The 23,917-nt window shown below is 39.2% G+C and overlaps 2 protein-coding genes across 2 annotated transcripts; one reads left to right on the top strand and one right to left on the bottom strand.

Annotated features, from left to right (window-relative positions):
* Positions 1 to 803: 803 nt before the first annotated feature.
* ACRALDRAFT_1059130 (uncharacterized protein) lies at positions 804 to 2,752 on the bottom strand. The gene is made up of 3 exons (XM_071015978.1): positions 2,677 to 2,752; positions 2,478 to 2,601; positions 804 to 2,332 (listed from the first exon to the last, which is right to left on the bottom strand). The coding sequence occupies exons 1-3, from the start codon at positions 2,690 to 2,692 to the stop codon at positions 1,360 to 1,362; spliced, it is 1,113 nt and encodes a 370-aa protein (XP_070880214.1). The 5' UTR covers positions 2,693 to 2,752; the 3' UTR covers positions 804 to 1,359.
* Positions 2,753 to 11,788: 9,036 nt separating this feature from the next.
* Positions 11,789 to 16,091, top strand: ACRALDRAFT_2095117 (uncharacterized protein; the record flags this gene model as incomplete). The annotated part of the gene is made up of 3 exons (XM_071022706.1): positions 11,789 to 11,872; positions 15,705 to 15,744; positions 15,931 to 16,091. Coding segments are annotated over 3 exons (285 nt in total), but the record flags the coding sequence as incomplete, so codon positions are not given.
* Positions 16,092 to 23,917: the final 7,826 nt, after the last annotated feature.

Below are 23,917 nucleotides of genomic sequence, written 5' to 3'. Positions count from 1 at the left end.
TTGTTATAAGGTCACGTAATTAGTCACGTAATTAGTCACGTAATTAGTCACGTAATTAATCACGTAATCGGTTACGTAACCGATTACATAACTACTTATATACCGTATTATATTATAATAACGCGTATATATTATTAGCTACTAGTTATATAACTCATTACGTAACTAATTCTATAACTAATTATATAGCCTTATAAGAAAAAATTTCCGCCCTCTTTTCCACTACTCTTTTCCACTACTCTTTCCACTACTCTTTTTACTTACTCTTTCCACCTCTCTCTTTTACCTCTAGGTAGACGTTATATTTTCGTATCGCCTAGAGGTTTATATATAGAAGGTTATTATAAGTACCGAATTTACAGTTATAGATATTAAAGATAAGATTAAGTAAGAAAGTCTTATCCTGATATATATATTATACGTACTAGTATATGATATATACAGCTAAGATAGTGGCGTATATAGACTACTACGCGGGCTCGCGTAACCTTCTAAAATAGGATAAAGAGGGCTGTAAATACTAGACAGGGCGGCTGTAAATAGTGGTACTCCGTTTAATATACTAAAATCCTACGCTTATTCCTACGGCAGGTCCACTCCTATTTTCGGGCCCGGAATAACTTATTCCGGACCTGCTTCGGGCCAGCCTATACAATACACCCCCCTAACTAAATAGCTATTCGGTAGCTGCTGAGTTAAAGTTATTTATAGGCTTCTTCTATCGATATATCCGTTGATTAGCGATTGTATCTAAGGCTAATAAAAGGACGATCCTTAGATAAAAAAAAAAAAAAAAAGTGATCGTGGGCAGCAGGCGCCGGCTGCTGAAGATGGTGCGCCAGTCGGAATAAACAAATGCTCTAGTCGGAATAAGTCCTCCATAGTAGTCGATCCTAACCGTTGACTAACATGTCCGGGTCAAGGCCCTGTCCATACGCTTTATGAAGTCCTTGTGCCGGAGACTCGGAGATACTGTCCTCGTTTACGAGTCAATGCACTTGCTGCTATAAGGACCATTACCGACTGGTCTAGTGGGCAAACGTGAAAACCTCCTACTCCAGCTGTACTGGTCCGATCCATGTACATTGGCGTCGGCGGACTAATCATCAAAGTTGAATCCTGACCATCAATTGGCCATGCCTGAGGTAAAGTAAGTCAGGCTCCGAAGAGGCTGTAGCTGATGTTTTTACGTACCGCAGAGCAGATGAGTTAGAGCTTGTGCGATTCTATGTTGTCATTCTTTTTCATTTGCCCGCAAAACACCCCATAAATTCATGCTTCCATCTAGCATACCGCTCTTCAGTCAGACTAGGCAGGCGGGGCGGACTGGGCGGACTGGGCAGGGCTGTCTGATGTTCATTAACCGTTCAGAGCACCGTAAATGTCCAGAAGCTGTTCCAGGACATAGCTCGGGAGTTTGACGCCGTTCTCAGTTATGAGATTCGTGACGTACTCGGGAGGTGTGTAGTCGACTGTATGTTCGGGCATGGTGCCGGGCTTGGTCGATTGGAAGTCAAGGACTGTCTGGTCGTAGCCGAGGTCTGCCTGGCCAAGCGGAAACTTGCGCACAAACTTGTGGGTCTCGGCCGCGACGTAGAAGGGTAGCCGAGGCTTGCTTTCCCGGGCCAGCTTGGCAACTTGGAAGGTCCCAATGCGCGAGATGATGCCGCCACTTTGAGTGACGGCCTCGGCGCCGACAAAGACCATGTGTACCCGGTTCCGGAGGCTCATCACATGGGAGACGGACCATTCAGAAATCTCGGAGACAGGGATGCCCTTTTCGCGGAGCGAGACAACAAAACGGTTGCTCTCGTCCGGGCGTCGATCGTCACGGACGTAGATGACTTTGAAATCGACGTCATCGACACGATGCCGGGACGCGGCCCGAAAGAGCAGCTTGGCGACGGAGCGGGAGGCACCTAGGGTGAGAAGGGTTTTGCCTTCGCGGACGAAACGACAGCCCGCTTCGGCGATACCGTCGCGGGCTGCAATGGCGCGGTCGGCGAAGAGACGGCTGTTGAGGACTAGGTGGCGCAGGACGTCTTCGAAGCTTTGGTGGTAAGTCGTTCCGCCTCCGGGAGCAGCGGTCTTGGCTTCCTGCTGCTTAAGCGACGAAACAAGATACTGTAGAAAGAGGTCTGTGCCGGCCTGGAGCGGAGTGGGGTTGCGAACCGAGGCGCGAAGAGTCAGGGAGTGACGTTTCACAGTTTCGAGGGTCTCGAAGACGGTGGTATAGTGCGACACTGCGAGGAGAGCGACAAGTGCCTCAATGGCGGCTACGGGCTTTGTGATGTCGTGGTCAGCCAGTTTCGAATGGTAGGCGCCAACGATGCTGTGAGAACGAGGGATTAGCAGCAATCCTCGCGCAGTGGTTGTATTTTTCAGTGAAATGGAGATGTATGATTCCTATTTTTTCCCCTGGAAAGGACGCTAAGTAAAATCGCAATAGGATGGTGGCCGAACTGGACCGAACATACTCAAATTCATCCGAGCTTTGATGAGGGCCGTCTCGCATAGGAGCAGCTTGTGTTTGCGGTTGGTGATCGGCTTCGCAGGCGGAAGCTGCTGGCTGGTGGCCTAGGCCAGAGGCCACATTCGCCGCTTGCAGGTAGATATTTGTGAGTTTGGCGTCCATAGTTCAACATGAAGGAAATTGGGGTTGAGTTTAGTATGTACGTTTGGGATCTTCCATCGCATTGAGCTGGAAAGTTTCGAGTTTCGTGATACATAGGAGGCTGAAGACGTTGGTTGGATGACTCAAAAATATAAGATCCGTCTGCAAGATAGCATTGTTTATGAGACTAGATATGGTTGCACAGGCTGGACCGAAACAGGAACGGACCGGGTTATTCCGTTCCGGATAGATATAAGTTATATTCTGCAGGTTAAAGGATAGACGTTTCTAGCAGAGGAGCTTATTCTATATTAATAGATCTAATACTACTTTTATATATACGCTTTATATAATAATTAAGGCTTTTATATACTTAACGACTAAGTAAGGCTATATTAGCTAAGCTGCCTATAGTGTTAACCTATCTATAACGAGATAATCGCAGACCTATCGGCATATAGTCGGACCGATAACTGCGCACGGACCACCGATCCGAACCTATCTCTATGCGAGCGTGGAGGGATTAGTTTAATCCCTTAAGTTAAAGTCTTAGTTTAAAGTCAGCGCTTGGTTAACGAATATACCGCGATCACTCTACGATACTAAGCTATCGAGCCTTTTCTATGATATCTTTTCCTTAACTAAAGTCTACGGACTTTCCTTTCGTTACACTATCCTATTAATATAACTATTCTAGAACTACTACTTAAATAAATACTTCTAATACTATATATACTACCTATAAAGACTAGGAAGTCTTATCTAGTTAATATTAAATTAATATATATACTTATAGAATCTAGCACTTCTTAAAGCCAGATAATTTAGACTCTAGGCTTAAGTACCTAACTAAGCCGATATATACCAGTTTTTAACGAGTACTACTATTTACAGCCGCCCTGTCTAGTATTTATAGCCCTCTCTATCCTATTTCGGAAGGTTACGCGAGCCCGCGTAGTAGTCTGTATACGCCACTATCTTGGCTGTAGGTGTCGCGTACCGGTATATACCCAGGATCACGATAAAACTTTTATAGTGTTAAGACTGCCGCTAGTCACTATGACTTATCTCGAATACTCTGTACTGTAAAATCACTGCTATTTTTCGATTATTTTCATTATCTTTAAGCATCTTAGAGTACCCGATATCCTTTACCTATCCGAGGGCTAAAAAGAGGGTGGAAGAGTAGTAGAAAAGGGTGGTGGAAAAGGGTGGAAAAGAGTAGTAGAAAAGAGAACGGAAAACTTTTCTTATAAGGTTATATAATTAGTCACGTAATCAGTGACGTAATTAGTTACGTAATTAGTTATATAATTAGTTACGTAATTAGTTATATGCTTAGTTATATAACTACTTATACACTATATTATATTATATTAAGGTGTGTGTCTTATTAGCTCTTAGTTATATAACTAGTCACGTGACTGATTACGTGGCTGATTACGTGACTGATTACGTGACCTTATAAGAAAAAAATTTCCGCCCTCTTTTATACTACTCTTTTCCACCCTTTTCCACTACCCTTTTCCACTACCCTTTTCCACTACCCTTTTCCACCACCCTTTTCCACTACCATTTTCCACGAGTACTACTATTTACAGTCGCCCTGTCTAGTATTTACAGCCCTCTCTATCCTATTTCGGAAGGTTACGCGAGCCCGCGTAGTAGTCTATATACGCTACTATCTTAGCTATAGATATCGCTTACCGGTACGTATAACGTATATATCAGGATAAGACTTTCTCGCCTAATCTTATCTCTGATATCTATAACTATAAATTCACTACTTATAATAACCTTTTATATATAAACCTCTCGGCGATACGAAAATATAACGTTTACTTAGAGGTAGAAGAGAGAGGTGGAAAGAGTAGGTAAAAAGAGTAGTGGGAAGAGTAGTAGAAAAGAGTGGTGGAAAAGAGTAGTAGAAAAGAGGGCGGAAAATTTTTCTTATAAGGCCACGTAATTAGTCACGTAATCAGTTAAGTGATTAGTCACGTGACTAGTGGCCAATAATATATACGCGTTATTATAATATAATACGGTATATAATTAGTTACGTGATTAGTTACGTGACTGATTACATGACTAATTACGTGGCCTTATAAGAAAAAATTTCCGCCCTCTTTTCCACCACTCTTTTCCACTACTTCATACTCTTTCCACAACTCTTTTCCACTACTTCGTACTCTTTCCACTACTCTTTTCACCTACTCTTTCCACTACTCTTTTTACCACTCTTTTCACCACTCTTCCACCCTCTTTTTAGCCCTCGGACAGGTCAATAATATCAGGTATTCTAAGATACTTATATATAATAAAAATAATCGAGAAATAGCAGTGATTTTATAGTACAGAGTATTAGAGAAAAGTCATAGTGAATAGCGGCAGTCTTAACACTATAAAAAGTTTATCGTGATCCAGGGTACATACCGTACCGGTATATAATATATATAGCTAAGATAGTGGCGTATACAGACTACTACGCGGGCTTACGTAATATTCCGAAATAGGATAAAGAGGGCTATAAATACTAGATAGGGCGGCTGTAAATAGTGGTACTGCTTTTCTACTACCCTTTTCCACTACCCTTTTCCACTACCCTTTTCCACCACCCCTTTCCACTACTCTCTTCTACCTCTAGGTAGACGTGATATATTCGTATCGCCTAGAGGTTTATATATAGAAGGTTATTATAAGTAGTGAATTTATAGTTATAGATATCAGAGATAAGATTAGGGGAGAAAGTCTTATCTTAATATATACGTACCGGTACGCGACACCTACAGCCAAGATAGTGGCGTATACAGACTACTACGCGGGCTCGCGTAACCTTCCGAAATAGGATAGAGAGGGCTGTAAATACTAGGCAGGGCGGCTATAAAGAGTGGTACTCGCTTTTAACCCGGATAAAGTAATAATAGCCCTGCTTAAACTATCGCTTATCTAATAGCTAATAGAACGCCTTTATAGAATAAAGTATATTAATAGTTAAGGAGAGAATATAGGAAATATAATAAAGTAGATAAGGAATTTAACGGTGTCTTCAAAGGGCCGAATACTATACACTACTGCTTCTACTCTATACTAGCACCCTAACTATATGCCTCGGGATTAGTAGTAGCACTATACTAGCACTAAAGCCTATATAGCGCTAGATAAATACTAGCACTATACTAGTATCACGCGTTAACTCCTCGAATATACAGTTTTAGTATAAGGCCGGAACCGCTAATTAGCGCGTAGGTCCGACGCTCGGACCTCGCGCTACCCTTACCGCGGATTCGTATAAACCTAGTAAATTCTACGCTCCTCCGTAGACCTTTTCCTTTCCTTTTCTTAATTCTAGCTAATATAATTATTCGGCCTTACTTAGTACGATTAACCTATAACTAGCCGCTTATATAGCTAGGATTCACCGAACCCTATACACTATATTAGCATAGCCTTAGATACGAACGCGCTATTAGGTAACGGCGGTCCTATAAACCCCGCTAAACTAGCTAAATAGACGGATAGAAGGATTACCGAAGCTATTAATATCATACTTAGCCCCTTATAGGAATAGATAGCTTAATAATAAAGGCTACTCTAATAAGTAATAAACTGTTTCGTGAACGCCTAGGCCTTATAGCGACCCTCCCCTAATCTCGCGCCACTATGGAGGGAGCCCCTAAGAATATACCCGCGGAGTTAATAGTAGGTCCTCCTACCCCGGCGACTCCTATTCCCCTCTAAATTAAAGTCTTATAGGATTCGTGTCCACTATATACTACGCCCCTATTATACCCCGCGAAGTTTAGTAGAAGATAAGCAGAGTACGCTACTTAGTTATAAGAGATACGCGATAAGCTCCTTTTAGATAAGCACTTATTTAATAACTAAGCCGAAATATAGTATTATAGTAATTTATACTTACAAAGGAGTGCTGAATAAATAGTATTAGCCTATTATGCTACTAAAAGACTAAGAATCCCGTAACCCCGAAGCATTCCTCGCCTACCTAGACCATATATATAAGGACCAGAATAAATAGCCCCGCGCGGCCTACGCGCTATATCCCCTTAGATAGCGCGAGGAATAGACCTTTATATAATTTCTACTAAAATTTAAAAAGCAGATTATATAAGTAGGCCACGGCGAGTAAGCCGACTTAGCGAAGATTATATTCCTTAAGGAAGCCCTAAGCCAGAAGCTATATAGCACCTTAGTTATTATAAAGTTACCTTATAACTATCTAAGCTAGGTTATTAAGGCCTAGGGTATCGCCTAGACGCTAAAAGGACTACGCCTAATTAACCGGAATATTTATATACCGAATCGAACCCGGAACTAAGAAACTAATACCGATAAAGACATTATAATTGGCGGGATAAATTAAGTCCGACCCGATATAACTATAGACCGACCTTATAATAACTAAGAAGACTAGGAATACGGGAAGAAAGAATATATCTATATAAATTATAAGTCCCGGGCTAAGAGCTCGAAGATTAAAGGCGCCCGCGTAGCTAAGGTATAAGCCTAGGATAGCGATATCGTAATAAGCTTAGACGACTTAGATAATAAAGAGTCGGAAAAAGAATAGCTTTACCGCGAAAGCGGGTATTAAAACTGATAGCCGCCCTACGGCAGGAGTAGGAGGCGTTTAAACACCTAGCTAGCGGCGACTTAGCCTTAATATCGACATAAGTAAATAAAAGATATATATATGCTTTTGTAGATACGGGTTATAATTATTATACTACTATAAATAAACGTTTTACTTAAGGCCTTCTGTTATTAGTAGTTAATAAGAAGAAACGATTATTAAAAGAATTTTTAAATATATCCAACCCGGCTACTACCGCCGGGATCGCCGCGTTTAAGTCTAAGATTAGCGGCTATATATAATAAGTATTCGCTTATATAGTAGAAGGATTAGATCAGGATATATTCCTAGAGAAGCCGTGACTAGAATATAACAATATTATATATTCCATAAAGAATCGTAGATTATGCTATAAAGTCGCCGATATTAACTTACGATTAGTAGGCGAAAATAAATCGGCTAATATATAAGCTATCTATAAGGTAAGGTTAGTCTCGGGATCCGTGTTTACGGTTATAATATAACGGATAAGGAGAGTGTTAAAGGGAAAAGAAAGTGATAAGTTTAACGACTTTGTCTGCGCTATTAATATACGGGATATCGGTAAGACTCTCCGTAAAAAGGAGCTAGTAGACCCTCGAGACTATATCTTTACGAATATATTATAAGGGTTCGGCGACCTTTTTATACCCGGTAAGGCTAGCGACTTACCCCCTTACCGACTAGGTGTCGACTATAAAATTACTCTAAAATAAGGTCCTAATAGACTTAAGTCGACCTTACCGTAAAGGCCCTTTTACGGTATATTAAGAGAAGAGTTATTAATACTCCGGAAGACGCTTAATAACCTAATAGATAAGGGACTTATACGGGCTAATCGCTTAGCGGCTATTATACCGGTTCTGTTTATAAAGAAGCCAGGGGGCAGGCTACGCTTCTATTACGAATATAGAGGCCTAAACACGATTACTTAGCGAGATCACTACCCCCCCCCTTTAATTATAACGACTCTATATAACCTAGCTAGCGCTAAGTGGTTCACGAAGCTTAATATAGTCGCCGCCTTTTATAAGATTCGTTTAGCTCCTGGATATAAAAGTAAAATAGCCTTTAGGATACGCTTTAGTCTTTTCGAGTAGCTAATATACCCTTTTATACTAAGCAGTGTACCCGCTAGCTTTTAACGCTATATTAATTAAAAGCTATAAGAGTTCCTTAATAACTTTATTATAGTATATATCGACGATATCCTAATCTACTTAAGTAGATCTTATAAGGACTATAAAGCAAAGGTCGGGCTAGTATTATAGAGATTTACGGATACCGGCCTAAACCTAGACCCGGCTAAGTATAAGTTTAGTATGATAATAGTAACGTACCTAGGATTTATTATTATAGTGTATAAGGAGGTTTCCTTTAACCCTAAAAGGTTAAAGGCTATCCGCGATTAGGAGCCTCCTGCCTCCGTAAAGGGAGTACTGTTACGGGTTAACCCCGTGGAGATAATCCGATAAAGCACCGGATCTTCCGACTAATCACAGAGTATTCTTAGCGGGTCGCCGCGATATTATATTTAGGTCATAAGCACCTATAGAGTTTTCCCCCTTTCCTTCTCTTCTCCTTAGCCTTAGATAATTTAATTATTCGGCCTTACTCTATAAATAACTTATAACCAGCCGCTTATATATCTAAAGCTTAGCGAAACCTATACGCTGCGCCTATAAAGATAGACCATTAGTTCGATCCACCTCCCAGCGCTCCGTTACGCCTAGCGGGCGAGTCGCCTAAGGCTACGGAGTGGAGGAGGGAGATTATTAACCCTTTATAGACTTAGGTCGCTACCTTAACCACCTAGATCCAGGAATAACAGAACGCTATTAACTAGCTACTATAAGTAATATAAAACTAATAACGCATAGCTATATCGCGGCTAGCTACCCTATTAAAGGAGGTTATATAAGGCTCCTAAACGCCTACCCCGATATATATACCCGACCTAATACCCGCTACGAACCTATAAACCAAAGCACTCCTACTACTATAGAAGTTTCATAGAAAACGCTTAGAGTATATAAGCTAGTTATCCGAAATATATAAGAAGCTCTTATTAGATTAACACCTCTTCTAGAGCTTTTATAGAAAGTAGTACTTTATTAACGCCTATCTAAATAAAGCCCACTGCCGTGTCGTTACCTCCTTTTAGGCGGCGGGCGGAACCGATAGTTATTATAACTCTAAAAACTTCCTTAATTACCTTAATCGTATATATAAGGACGTTAATAAATAACCTCGCGCGGCTAACGCCCTATAAACGTTACGATAACACGAAGACTAAGCGTTTAATAGTTTCGTGCCCGGCTTTAAATAATAGCTAGCTATCACGGGTAAAGGTTAATAGGATAATACGGCGAAGATTATATTCCTAGAAGGAGCTCTTAGTAGCCGCCTCTATACCGCTCTTATTACTACGAAACTCCGAAATAATTACTATACTTAGGTAGCTAAGGTGCAGCGTATTACTTGGAGACTTAAAGCCCTCGCCACGAGGCCGCGTTTTAGTTAAATATCTCGTAATAGTAATAATAATAATAATCACGCCTAGGACCATAATAATAATATAAAGATACGAGGAGTTAATCGAGTATAGACCGAGAGAAAAGAGATAAGAGAGTGCTATAACTATAGAAAGAAACGATACCTTACTAGGAAATACCGCTTAAAGAAGAAGGATGCTAAAGATTAGAAGGATAGCCGCGTGGCTAAGGTCTTAGTAACCTTAGACGACGAGACAACCTATATAGGAGTTATAGATAACGACGAAGACTCGGAAAAAGAATAGCTCTGGTACGAAAACAGGTACTAAAGCCTACTATAAAGGAATAAAGGGATTAAAAAGAGTTTATATTATAGTCGCGAAGTAGTTACTTAGCTTTTATATAAGCGCGGATAAATAAGAAGTTAATTACCGCTCTTATAGATACTAGATATAACTATTACGCTGCTATAAGCGAATATCTTATAAAGTCCCTCCGCCTCCAGTTAGTTAATAAGACTAGAAGACCCGTCTTAGGGTTCTCAGATACTATAGGGTCTACCAAGAGTTCCGGTATTGCCGTATACGATCTTAAGATCAGTGGATATATATAACGATTATTTACCTATATAATACTAGGATTAGATTATAATATATTCCTAGGGAAACCTTAGATAGAATATAACGATATTACTTATTAGATAAAAAGACGTCGCCTTTACCACGGAGTAGCTCGGATAGATAGCCGACACTAGGGCGAAAAAAAGCCCGATAATATTAAAGCTATTCACGGAGCTTAAGTAGTAACCGGGTCGGTATTCGCTGGTATTATACGCCGGTTATAAAGGAAATAACGGTTTAAAAAAAGGAACTCGCGCTTTATATAGTTAGTATTAAAGATAGCGATAAGGCCCTCTAAGGTAAGTCTTTAGTCGACCCCCGGAAGTATATTTTAGAAGAGATCCTATAACGATTTCCTAACTTATTCTCTAATTTATAAGAGAACCGCCTTCCCCCTTATCGACCCGGGGTTCACTATAAAGTAAACCTTATATAAGGGCCTAACGGTAAGGAGCTAGAGCTGCCCTAGGGCCCTCTTTATAATATATCTAAAGAAGAACTGCTAGTTCTATAGAAGGCCCTTACCGACCTAATCGATAAGGGGTTTATATAAGCTAGTAGCTCCGTAGCTAAAGCTCTAGTTCTATTTATAAAAAAGCCAGGAGGGGGGCTATGATTTTATTACCGTGCCCTGAATACGATTATATAAAGAGACCGCTACCCTCTCTTACTAATTATAGAGATACTCCGAAACCTAGAATAAGCTAAGTGGTTTACGAAACTCGATATAATTACTACGTTCTATAAGATCCGAATAGCCGCTAGCTATAAAGCGAAGATAGTATTCCGAACCCGATTCGGCTTATTCGAATAGTTAGTATACCCCTTTAGACTTAGTAGCGCCCCCGCGTCCTTTCAACGATATATTAATAAAACGCTATAGCGTTACCTTAACGATTTCGTTACCGCCTATATTAACGATATCCTGATTTACTTAAGTGGATCCCTACACGACTATAAAAAGAGGGTTAACCTAGTACTATAATCGCTAAGCGATATAGGGTTAACGCTTAACCCGGCGAAATACGAGTTTAGCGTAAAGACCGTGAAGTACTTAGCGTTTATAGTCACCGCCGATTAGGGTATTTTATATAACCCCGATAAACTAAAGGCAATCTAAGAGTAGGAAGCCCCGACCTTAATAAAGGGAGTCCGAAGCTTCCTAGGCTTTATAAACTATTACCGTATATTTATAAAGAACTTCGCCTATATTATAGCCGCCCTAATAAGACTAATAAAGAAGGATCGAGTATTCTCCTAGGGTCCTGATAAATGGGCGGCCTTCGAAGAGGTTAAGAACAGGTTTTAGGAGGAACCGATCCTACGGTAATAGGTCTTAAGTAATAAGACCTTTATAGAAACCGACTACTCGGGATTCGTACTAAGAGGTATATTAGTTTAAGAAGATAAACAGGGATATCGTTATATAGTCGCCTATTACTCGAGACGACTTACGGGAGCCGAGTATAACTATCCTATCCACGATAAGGAGATATTAGCGATTATAAGTTACGTAATATATTAAATAGCAGAGCTCGTAAGTTATAGTCGCTTTACGATCCTATCCGATTATAAGGCCCTAGAATACTTTATAATAAAGAAGATACTTAATAAAAGATAAAGCCGATAGGCCGGTGAGCTAGCCTAGTTCGACTTTATACTAGAATACTATAAGGGTACCGATAACTATACTACCGATACTCTTTTACGAAGAGAATAAGACGAACTAAAGGACTTCTCCGACGAATAGGAATAGGCACGACATATATAGTTAATCCTAAAGACCTTAATCCCCTTAAAGATCCGCCTCCTTCGCGAATATCTACGAGTATTCGAAGCCGATAATAAGTTATAATAGTTATAGGACGCCACGGTAAAAGAAGATAACCAGTATCGCCAAGCTATATAAGCTATATCTAAGGGCGATTAATAGTTCCCTCCCTTATTAGGTCTCCGAGCCTAGATTACCGAATACGGGACTACCTTATAAGGACTACTAATATTCCGAGATCGCTTAGAGGTACCAGGAGCTTAAGAAGGGAGCATATTACGAATACGAGTAATCTAATCTATACACGACTCTATAATCGGAGGCTATTTAGGGTAAGATAAAATAATTACTCTTATAACAAGACGCTTCTTCTAGTCGGGAATAAATAAAGACGTGCGTAGGTTTATACGTAACTATAATATCTATAACTAGAGCTATACGTAGAGGAAGGCTCGACGAGGACTCTTAAAACCGCTCCTGATTCCTAAATAAATAAGGAGTAACCTATTAATAGACTTTATAACGGATCTGCCTCCCGCTAAAAGTGCAGGTACCTATAAGTTATAACCGATCGACTTATAACGGCTATTACCCTTAAAGCGATAAACTCTATAAAAGCGGAAGCGTGCGCCGAATAGTTCCTATACTATTACTTTTAGTTCTATAGTATACTTTATTTAATCGTAAGCGATAAAGGTTCTAACTAGATAAGTCGCTTTTAGCGATACTTTTATAAATTAGCTAGAATCGAATAACGATTAAGTATAGCTTATTACCCCTAGACCGATAATACTACCGAATAAGCGAATTAAGAAGTATAGGCGTACCTCTAAGCCTTTATCTATTACGTCTAAAACGATTAGGATAAGTTACTACCCGCCGCCTAACTAATATTAAATAACCGGGAGACCTTTACTACTAAGATAAGTCTATTCTTCCTAGAACACGGATACTATATCGACCCGATCCAGATTCACGAAAACCTAAGTAGCAATACCCGGGAGTCTATAGCCTATAACCTACTCCGCCACCTCTAAGAAGCTATAGAGTTTGCCTAAGCCTTAATAGCAGCTATATAGCTATAATAAGAAGAGTTAGTAAATAAGTATCGTATCCGTACTAAACGGTTCCGAGAAGGCGACCTTATATAGCTCTTACTCACGAACTATTGTACCCTATAACTATCGCGTAAATTAAGCTGGCTATACTAGAAGTATAGGGTTATTAAGGTTATTAACCCGTATATTATAAAACTAAACGTACCTTTAAATATATATCTAAGGTTCTATATAAACCTCCTACGATATATAAGCGAAGACCCGCTTCCTGGCTAAGTCCTATATAACCCCTAACCCGGACCGATTTATAATAGTTTAGAAGAAGACGAATAAATAGTCAAGGAAATCCTATACGCTAGGAATAGGAAGGTAGGCAGAGGTATAGTAAGGGAGGCGTTAGTAAAGTAAGAAGGATATGCCTAGATATCCTAGGAACTAATAAAGTCCCTATAAGAATTAAGCGCCCTAGACCGCTACGAAGAGAAGTATAGCCTAATTAAAGTTAATAACGGACTACGCGAACGTTATAAAAAGAAAAAGAGTTATAGGAAAGGCGGTAAGGATTAAATAAAGGTTAGAATAACGGTAAAGCCGTCTATATTAATTAAGTGTGGGTGGATAAGCCCCGCCCCTAGCTACCGGGTTTAGGTATTAAGATTAACGTTATTACGAGTATCCTCGCGACTATTAACGCTTTCCGCGATAACAGGAGATAATATAGACGCCGCGACCTCGGCCTGCCTATCTGTCTTCTTTCCCTTAAAGGACTTAATATCCTTTACCTTAACGGCTATAACCCCTACGATATTCTCGACTACCTATAGGAACCGGTTAAGCCGGCGCAGGCCTTCTACCCCCGTAAAGGTAATTATTACGCTAAGGATAGGCGTAATAATAATAGGAGGCGCCACGATAGGTGTAGGTCTATTTATTATAATATAAGAGTCCCCGCGGGGGGGGGGGGGGGGGGGAGGCGGTAATATATATCGATAAGCGAGGCTTACCGGCTCCCGAGTTAATAGGCGTTAAGATAGGCTTATCCTCCAATAAAGTGCTAGAAGCCTTTTTTAAGACCCCGGACGCCTTTTAAAAGGCCGAATAAGCCGCTATAAGCGCCTTTACCGCCTTAGAGCTATAAAAGGGGTCGTCGTTAATTACCTTTACCGCCTCTAAGAATACTATTAATAGACTAGTTATCCTAGGCGGAGGAGGAATACACCTATAACCACCCTTTAAGCAGTTATAATATTTAGGATTAGGTATCCTCGCTCCGGGTCCTAACTAATCACGGTAACGCCGCCTATCCTAGCCGTTAGTAATTACCTTTATATAAGCGTACTAAGAGACCGAACGGGTCCCTTTAAGTAGATTTTTTATTCTATAAGCGCGCTTCGCGGAGCTCTTAACCACTATAGAAGCTTCGCCCGCGGAACGCTTACCCTTAGCCTTAGCGGCTCGGGCTAGCTAGGCGCGGCGGTCTATAGCCGAGGCAGGAGTAGTGATCTCCTTACTAGCCGGGGCGGGAGTAGGTACCTCCTTACCGGTATTATTATTATTATTATTATTAGCCCCCTATATTATATATATAAGTTAGTAAACGTTACGCGAGGTTTATAGGAAGAACGAGAAGATATACCTTAGGGGTCAGGGATAATCCTAGAAACTTCAATATCTTCTAAAAGAAAGAGATAAGAGGTTAGCGCGATAGTACGAGGTATACAGGAGTTATAGTCGACGGAAAACGTATTATGGATAGTGATAAATATTATTAAAAAAAAAGGCAAAAACAGATCTATAAAGGCGGCGGCGAAGTTAGTATTATTAATATAAATAAGTTACTCGGTTAGGGAAAGCACGCTACCAGGGCTCCTTATATAGCAGGAATAACCCTACGACCCGACTACCAATAATAACTATATCCTTACACGGAACGTTAATTAACCGTATAACTATAAAGGCTCGCCTTAAGCGCTCTTTAATAAACAGAGAGGTTATTTATAGCAGAGGTTATTATTTAATTAATAAAGAGGCGTTATTTAACTAATAAAGAGGCGTAGTTTAATCGAATAATAACGCTTCACGAACTTACACCGAAGGCTAACGGCTTACTAAGGGGGGAGGGGGGTAATATTACGGGTTAACCCCGTAGAGATAATCCGATAAAGCCCCGGATCTTCCGACTAATCACAGCGTATTCCTAGCGGGTCGCCGTGATATTGTATTTAGGTCGTAAGCACCTATAGAGTTTTCCCCCTTTCCTTCTTTTCTCCTTAGCTTTAGATAATTCAATTATTCGGCCTCACTCTATAAACAACTTATGACCCGCCGCTCATATACGAAGTTTTTTAGGGTTTATAAACTATTATATAATATTTATTTACGACTTTATAAGTATTATAGTCCCCCTCTTAGTATTAACGAAAAAAGACCGGCGTTTTAGGTAGGGGGCCAAAGGAATCACCGCCTATAAGGAGCTAAAACGACTTTTCTATATAGAACCCGTCCTATAATTATAGAACCCGGATTATAAAACTATATTAAACACTAACTATTCGAGTTACGCGTTAGGTAATATCTTATACTAGGTGGATAAGAAGGGATATCGGTGTATAATCGTGTACTACTTATATAAGCTTACCCCGGCAGAGTATACCTACGTTATTTATGATAAGGAGATATTAGCTATTATAAGTTACGTACTCGCCTAGAAGGCAGACCTAACTAGGTATAAATAACTTATAGTATTATCGGACTATAAGGTGCTTAACTACTTTATAACTAAACGGCCCTTTATCGGAAAGCAAAGTCGCGAGGCTAGCGAACTAGCCTTATTTAACGATATATTTAAGTACTGGCGACTTACTAAGAATTTCGCGGCGGATACGCTCTCCTATTACGAATAGGATACCCCAAAGGATAACTCGGATAATTAAGAATAAGGATAAGTGATCTAATTAATACCCGACTCCGCGATCCCTATAATAATCCCTAAGCCGACTATATAGAGGATATCTATTAAGCGTGTATTCGAAGTAAATAAAGACCTTTAGTAACTCGAGGATACGATTATAGCGACTAACCCTTAGTATTAAGGGGTCCTCGCCGCGATTACTATGAGAGCCTATAGCTTTAACCTATCTCTCGGGATATAGCTATAAATCGCAGAGTACTCCTTTAACCCTATAGTATATATAACCTTCCAGGACTATCTCTAGGTACTAAGTTCCGGAGAAGACTCGCCGCTAAAAGGATAGTTAATATAGGCGATCCATGATTCCACTATTAGGGGCTACCCGCGTAAGGAGAATATAATCGCTATAATAATCCGGTAGTTCTTTTAGCCGGGTATAAATTAAGATATCCGAAACTTTATCCGTACCTATAACCCGTATAATAGGAGAAACTAATAGCGGAACGCTAAGCGCAGACTATTAAAACCGCTACCTATACTAAAGCGAATCCGTAGCTACCTCGTGATAGACTTTATAACGGATCTGCTACTTATTAGCGAGGGTAAGGCTTATTTCTTATAGGTAATCACGGAACGATTAAAAAAGTTAGTAATACTATGAGCCATAGAGATATAAAAGCAGAAGCCTACGCGGAATACTTCCTAAACTATTATTTTAAGTTCTATAGTATACCCCTCTTAATTATTAACGATTAAGGCTTAAACTAAACCGGCAGGTTCTAGCGATACTTTTATAAACTCGTAGGGATTAAGTAGCGACTTAGTATAGCCTACCACCCCTAAACTAATTAAGGACCTAAGAGATTAAACTAGGATATCTAAGTTTATCTTCGCGCCTTCGTATACTACTCCTAGGACGGCTAGAGTTACTTACTACCCGCTATATAAATATCGCTTAATAGCAGGAAAAGCTTAATAACCTAGATAAGCTCCTTTTTACTAGAACACAGGCTTTATATTAACCCGATCCAAATCTATAACCTATTGCCTATATACTCGAAGGAAGCCGCCGCCACTATGTATTAAGTCGCCTATAAAGAGTTATAGAATTCGTATAGGCCGTTATAGCGTTAAAGCAACTATAAGATAAAGAGAAAGCAAATAAACGGCGACTCCTAGCGGAATGCTTCGAAGTAGGAGACTTCGCCTAGCTATCTATAGCTAATTACTCTATGTCTAGGGCTTAAAAGAAACTAACGTAGCTATACTAGAAGTATAGAGTAATAAACGTAATTAACTCCTATATCGTTAACCTATATATCTCCTCTAGGATATATCCCTGTTTTTATATTAATATCCTAAAATGAGCTAGCCACGACTCTCTCTGCTGGCAAATCATGGCTAACCCCTAGCCCGAACCGATTAGGGACGCCCTTTATAGCGATAAGGAGTAAGAGGTAGATAGTATCCTATACGTATAGAATAAACAGCGAGGTCGCGGTATACTATATAAAGTACTAGTATAATAAACGGCTTATATAGAACCTATATAAGACCTATTAAACGCTGTATAGAATACTATAGTGTAAAAAGATTTTTAAATAAAATACGGCGCGGTAGATAAGAATAATAGGCCTCTATATAAATATACTATAAGGAATATACAAGGACGAAAAGAGCTTACTATAAGGGCGGCACGATTTATAGTCGTAAGTTAATTAAAGGGGGGAATTTATCGGCCGCCCTATTAGTTTCTATAAGATAGATAATGCCCCCGTAAAGGATTTTGGTTAGTGGTATAGCCGCTTAAGCCCCCCTTATTATTATTATTACTATTATTAATAGCAGAATCACCTCCTCCTTAGAGGGCGGCGAGGATACCCTCTAGGAGGCGCGTTATTATTACGCTCTATATATAAACCTTATAGCGAAGGGCTATTACCTCGCGGCAGAGACCCTTATTATCGTTAACGGGGGCGGGGGCGGGGTTAGCGTTAACGGGGGGGTGGTAGCAGCGGGAGTGGCGGCGGGGGCTGTAGTTACCTTATATAAAAAGGCGTAATAATCGCTATAAGCTAGTTTATAGGCCTCGCGGAGCTAGACTAGAGTTAGTACCGATCTAAAAGAGAACTTGGGAATACTTATATCGTTATTATTAGGGTTATTACGTATAACGCGACCGGCGTTAGTTATAGGCTTAACGAATTTAATAACGGTAGGGGGGAGCTAAGAGTATTAGTCGCGACTACTTAGCTTATAAATTATAGGGAATTCACGGGGCAGTATATATAGGAGCCTACAGCGTATTTATAGTATTTAGGCTTATTATAAGCCGTACTAAGCCCGGATTAGTTATAATATATTTAATAAAATTTCTATTTAATACCGGCTATATAATCGGCATAAGGGTAGTAAAAGGCTTCGTAGGGGCGGCCGGGGGGGTAGGCTAAGCCGTATTAACGTTTATAAAGCGATATAGCCTGTTAAAGAGTTGGTAAGACCCTAGTCATAATATATTAAGCCTTATTATAAACCTCCTTTCTAGCCGGACACTTACCGGTATATTACCGGTATTTGCTATAAAGGCGAGGGCCTCCTCGGCTATACTTTCGACCGATTAACCTTATCCCTCGCTACTAAAGCCCGGGGGGGGGTAGGGGGGGGGACGATATTATTAGCGACTAGCTATTCTTTAACGGTACCCTCGCGGGTATAGCGCGCGCTATAATAGAGGGCGGATATCTAAATATACTCTATCAGCTATTACCTAACTGAATTAACCCGAGGGCTTATTAGGAAACTTACGATAATAAACGAAGTAAATAAAAAAAACGTGTATTATAGAATTAATCAAAAAAGCTATAAGGATACAACGACTATGCTATAAGTTAATAAGAAGCGGTAAAACTCTTAGTATAGAACTAATAATAAAGCTTATTACTAAAATAACGTTATAGGCTTTTAGGAAGAAGAACTAGGTATAAGCGAACATCTAGGCGAAACTATACTTATGCTATAAGATCGAGCTATAAAATACGATACAAGCCTATAAAGCTATTTACTATAATAGTTTACGAATTAATAAAAAAGAGTAACCGAGCGTTATTTAATATAATTAGTAAGCGCTTAGCGGAGCGTAGAGCGTTAACGACCTATAAGCGAAGTCGCTACGAATAACGCGTAACGCGAACTGGCCTAATATAAAGGAGGAAGTACGCCTCCCTCGCGAACCGTTAGGATAAAAGGAGAAATCGGCCGTTAGTTATCGCGGCCCGTGAGGGAGAAGAGGGGGGTAATATCATGGGTTAACCCCTTAAATATATAGGTGCGGTATAAGGCCGGAACCGCTAATTAGCGTGTAGATCTAACGCTTAGACCTTACGCTACCCTTATAGCGGACTTATACAAACCCAGTAAATCCTGCTTCCCTTTATAGACCTTTTCCTTTTCTTTCCTTAATTCTAGCTAATATAATTATTCGGCCTTACGTAGTATGATTAACCTATAACTAGCCGTTTATAATAGCTAAGGATAATCCGACTAGGGTAATCGGATATTCCGTTTAGGGTCCTATACTAATAGCTGGTAATACCCGCCCGCTCATACCTCCTATACCTAGATACTTCTATATAATTATAATTTAATTAATTATCGCCACGAAACGCTTAATCGACCCTAGCAACGATACCGATTATACACTTATTAATTTTAGCGCTAATACACTTATTTACTTATAACGATAATACGCTTAATTAACTATAACGACGATACTAACGATATACTTAATTAATCCTACCGATAATGCACTTAATCGATTATAACGATAATATACTTGATGAATTATAGCGACAATATACTTAATTAATCGTAGCAGCGATATGCTTAATTAATTATAGTGATAATGCGCTTACTTCATATAATTGATTATATATATACATAAGTATCTAGGTACCAAAGGACGTATCAACGGCTAGCGTTAGGCGTTATTATTCCTGCCTTAGTCGGAATATCCGATTACCCTAGTCGGATTATCCTTATTATTAGGAGGGTTTCGCGAGCAGAGTGAAAGAAGAGCATCCTAGGGTAAAGGGATATAGAAATCACCCCTGTGGGGGGGGGGGGGGGGGGGGTTAATAAGGTAGAAATTAAACTCTGGCCTCCTCTTAAAGAGGGGTTCGGAGGCCACGTATTTATAATATAAATCCGATCACGTAATCGTATATACGTAATCGTACCTATGATATGGCGCTCCCTCTTGTGTGCTCCTGCCCTTAGGAGTAAAAGAAGCAAAAGGGCTGCCTTTAAAAACAGTTAAAATTAATTTTAAATAACCGATTAAATCGATCTAAAATTAATCCGAAAATAATCCATAAATCGATGCATCAAATCCATTAATCCGGGCTTTTAGAATAGTTAAAATCAATTTAAAATAACCGAATAAATGGATTAGAATTAATTAAAATCAATCTATTAAATCCTTGATCCGGGCCTTTAAAAGGTCTATCCAATCGCGTTAAATAACCGCCTAGATCCTTTATAAAGGTCTGCCCGGTTACTCGGTTTAATTAGTTTAATCGGTTCGATTAGTTTAATCGATTTAATCAGTTTAATCAGTTTATTTAGTTTAATCAGTTTAATTAGTTTATTCGGTTTAATCGGTTTATTCGGTTTAATGGGTTTATTCGGTTTAATCGCTTTAATACACCGGGTCCTTTAATAAGGTCCGCGGCCGCGCGGTTTAATTAGTTCAATCTATCTAATCGCCCTGGTCCTTTATAAAGGCCTGCCCGGTTCCGCGATTCGAATAGCTCCACGAATAACTTAAAATAACCGCCCGGGTCCTTCGTAAAGGACTATGGTTCCGCGATTCGAATTAATTAGTTCTATTAGTTCTATTAATTTAATTCGCTTATTAGGTAACTAGTTAGTTCCTAGGCAGCCCGAATACCACCATTATATACACGATAATCGCCTGCCTACTAGCCAGTCAGTCTATAATAGCCTATAGCATAATTACTCTATAGCAGCATAGCGTCCCTCTAGGACCTGCCTACTAGTAACGAGTTAATCGCCCGCGCGTATATAAGACCTAACTAACCTGAACGATCTGAATAACCGAAGAAACTAATCGAGCTGCTTAAACTAATCGAACTACTAAAAATAAAGACGTAATTAAAGATATAACCGAAGACGTAACTAAAGACGTAAAGATCGTGACTGCTCTAGGCGATATAAGTAGTAATGTAAATAATGTGATAAAACTAACCTGGCTGCCCTGTAATACTTCCTGACGGTCGGTGCCCCCTTTAAAAGGGAAAGAGTTTAATATATCAGGAGGGGTTCGCGCGCAGAGTGAAAGAGCAGTATAACAGGGCAAAGGAGTATAGAAATTACCCCTGTGGCGGGGTGTTAACAAGGTGAAAATTAAACTCTGGCCTCCTCCCAAAGAGGGGTTCGGAGGCTATGTATTTATAATATAAATCTGATCACGTAAGCGTATATCCGTAATCGTACCTATAACATTTATTCTTAATAATCGAATATAATTAACTGCTATACCTACTCCGCTAAGAATAATCGATACTATATACCACTATCTAGTTAACGCTATACTAAGACATAAACGGTATAGCTCTAGATTAGTGCTAGTATTATAATAACACTAAAGATAGGCGAAGCCGCTACTATATAGAACGGCGTAGGTAGTATAGACTCGGATACATATTCGATAATAGGAGTGCTTAAGGCGATAAGATATACATAACTAAAATAATATATGTACTAAGGAGAGCCTTAAAAGGGGTTCCTAGAGGTATAGGCTGTCCTGATTAGGGTAACGGCGCTTAAATAAAATAAATATAATAAACGTAGTAGAACTTAGGGTTAAAAGAATGATAATTATATAGGATAATAATTATTCTTTATCTAGGTACCGTTGCCACGTATATATAATATATAAGATAAATAAAAAAGGGCGCGTCTAATAATATTATATTATATACTAATAATATCGCACTATGTCTATAATCTATCCTTCTATCATCGGCCCTAGTTATCCTACTCACGTCCTTATAGCTATAATAACTCTATACATAATCAGGTTACCCGAAATTAAACTATGTATAATCTAATAGAACTATTTAAAATTTATTTACGTTTATAAAGAGTCCGTCTACTAACTATATAATCGTTTTTCTCGGTATAAGCTGGCTCTACTATAGCTATAACTATATCCTTATCCTATTTAGTACCAGTATTATATTAGCCCTATCTTTCCTAGGGAATCGCTCGCGAGGGCCGTATATATTAAGAGCTATTAACGGCAGTATCGTGAAGTATCCTATATTGGATACTATTATATAAAGAAATGTAATTATCTTAAAAAAATAAGCCAGGTCTAATTGGGCTAATATAAGAGTTTATAGGGCGAGGATGATATCGTCTATAAAATAAGTGACTACGAGATATCTTACCGCCTTTATCCTGCTCTTCTATATTCTTATTCTATTTACCTTAGATATTAACTTTCCGAGGCTTTACTAAAACTATTTCTAGGGATATCTTAATAATCTTATAGATATTTAACTTAATACTTATAAACTTGAAGGGTTTAGAGTACTTAGGAGTCCTTTTAGGACTCTTTATAACCTTAGAGACCTTTTTAGGCAGAACCGGCCCCGCGGATTTCTTAGAGATATTCTTTAGTGTTTTAGGGCGTAACAGAATATTAGAATCTGTTTTAGGCTCCTTTGCCTTAGGAGTATTTATAACTAAAGCTAGAGCCTTTTGCTTAATATAATTAGAGAAACTAGGAGTAGTGGACTTAGACTTAATACCAGGTTTATTAATAGGGGTAGAACCTATGCTCTTAGCAGGCGCGGGCATAGGAACTAAGGAGGGGCTTCTAGAGCTGCTAGTATCTTCTAGTATCTAAAGCCGAGGATTCCTTTAATATATGCTAGCTATTCTTCCTTAATATGACGCGTATAAGCTATGCTTTTATTCCCGTAATAATATGCTTATATAAACTGATGAATCTTTAAGCTCTAAGGGAATTGGTATCCCTCCTAGATAATAGCTTATATCGACTTGACTTAACAATAAAAAGACTATATAAGTAATTATCCGACTAAAAAGGTACGGGATAATATAAAAACGATAGGTAAGGCTTAAAACGGCCGTATTAAGCGTATTAGTACTACGTAGCTATTCCATAGCGTACTTAAATAACTATAAAAAGCGATCCTTAGCGTTATTAGTATTTTAAATACTATTATATCTATATATACACTTTAATTCTTAATCTATAAATAGGCTAATAAACTGATTTTTAAAGTAATTAATAATAGGAACTAAGTAGCTCCTATTAATACGGTTTCTCTCCTTAAGTAGCTAAGGAGAGTAGAGTATTATTCGGCTATTCAGCTCTTAGTAAAAAGAGATATTAATCTAGGCTATAGGATGGTTATGCCTTTATCCACGCTTAAATATAGCGCGTATTGTATTCTTTAGACTACCCTTTTCTAACTATCTTTTATTTATTGGATCATAGTATATCCTATAAGATAATTACACAATAGCTATATATTCCGCGGCCTTTTATTAAGTATACTTACTAGAAGGATATATAGTAGTATCGCGTCGACTATAGCAGTATTAAGGTTACTCTCTACGGTATTCTTAAGCTCTTAGACTACTAATATATTATCTTCGGTTACTAAGAGAAACTGGTAAAAGGGGTGGTACTATCAGGGATATTAAATGAACGGTATAGCCGTCCCTACTTAGAAAACACCTATAGTCTATCTCTAGGGTCGT

The sequence above is a fragment of the Sodiomyces alcalophilus genome (assembly GCF_042370955.1).
Source record: "Sodiomyces alcalophilus JCM 7366 unplaced genomic scaffold ACRALscaffold_1, whole genome shotgun sequence".
NCBI lineage: Eukaryota > Fungi > Ascomycota > Sordariomycetes > Glomerellales > Plectosphaerellaceae > Sodiomyces > Sodiomyces alcalophilus.
The sequence above is the reverse complement of the archived record's forward strand: the minus strand, read 5'-3'. Positions and strand labels throughout refer to the sequence as shown.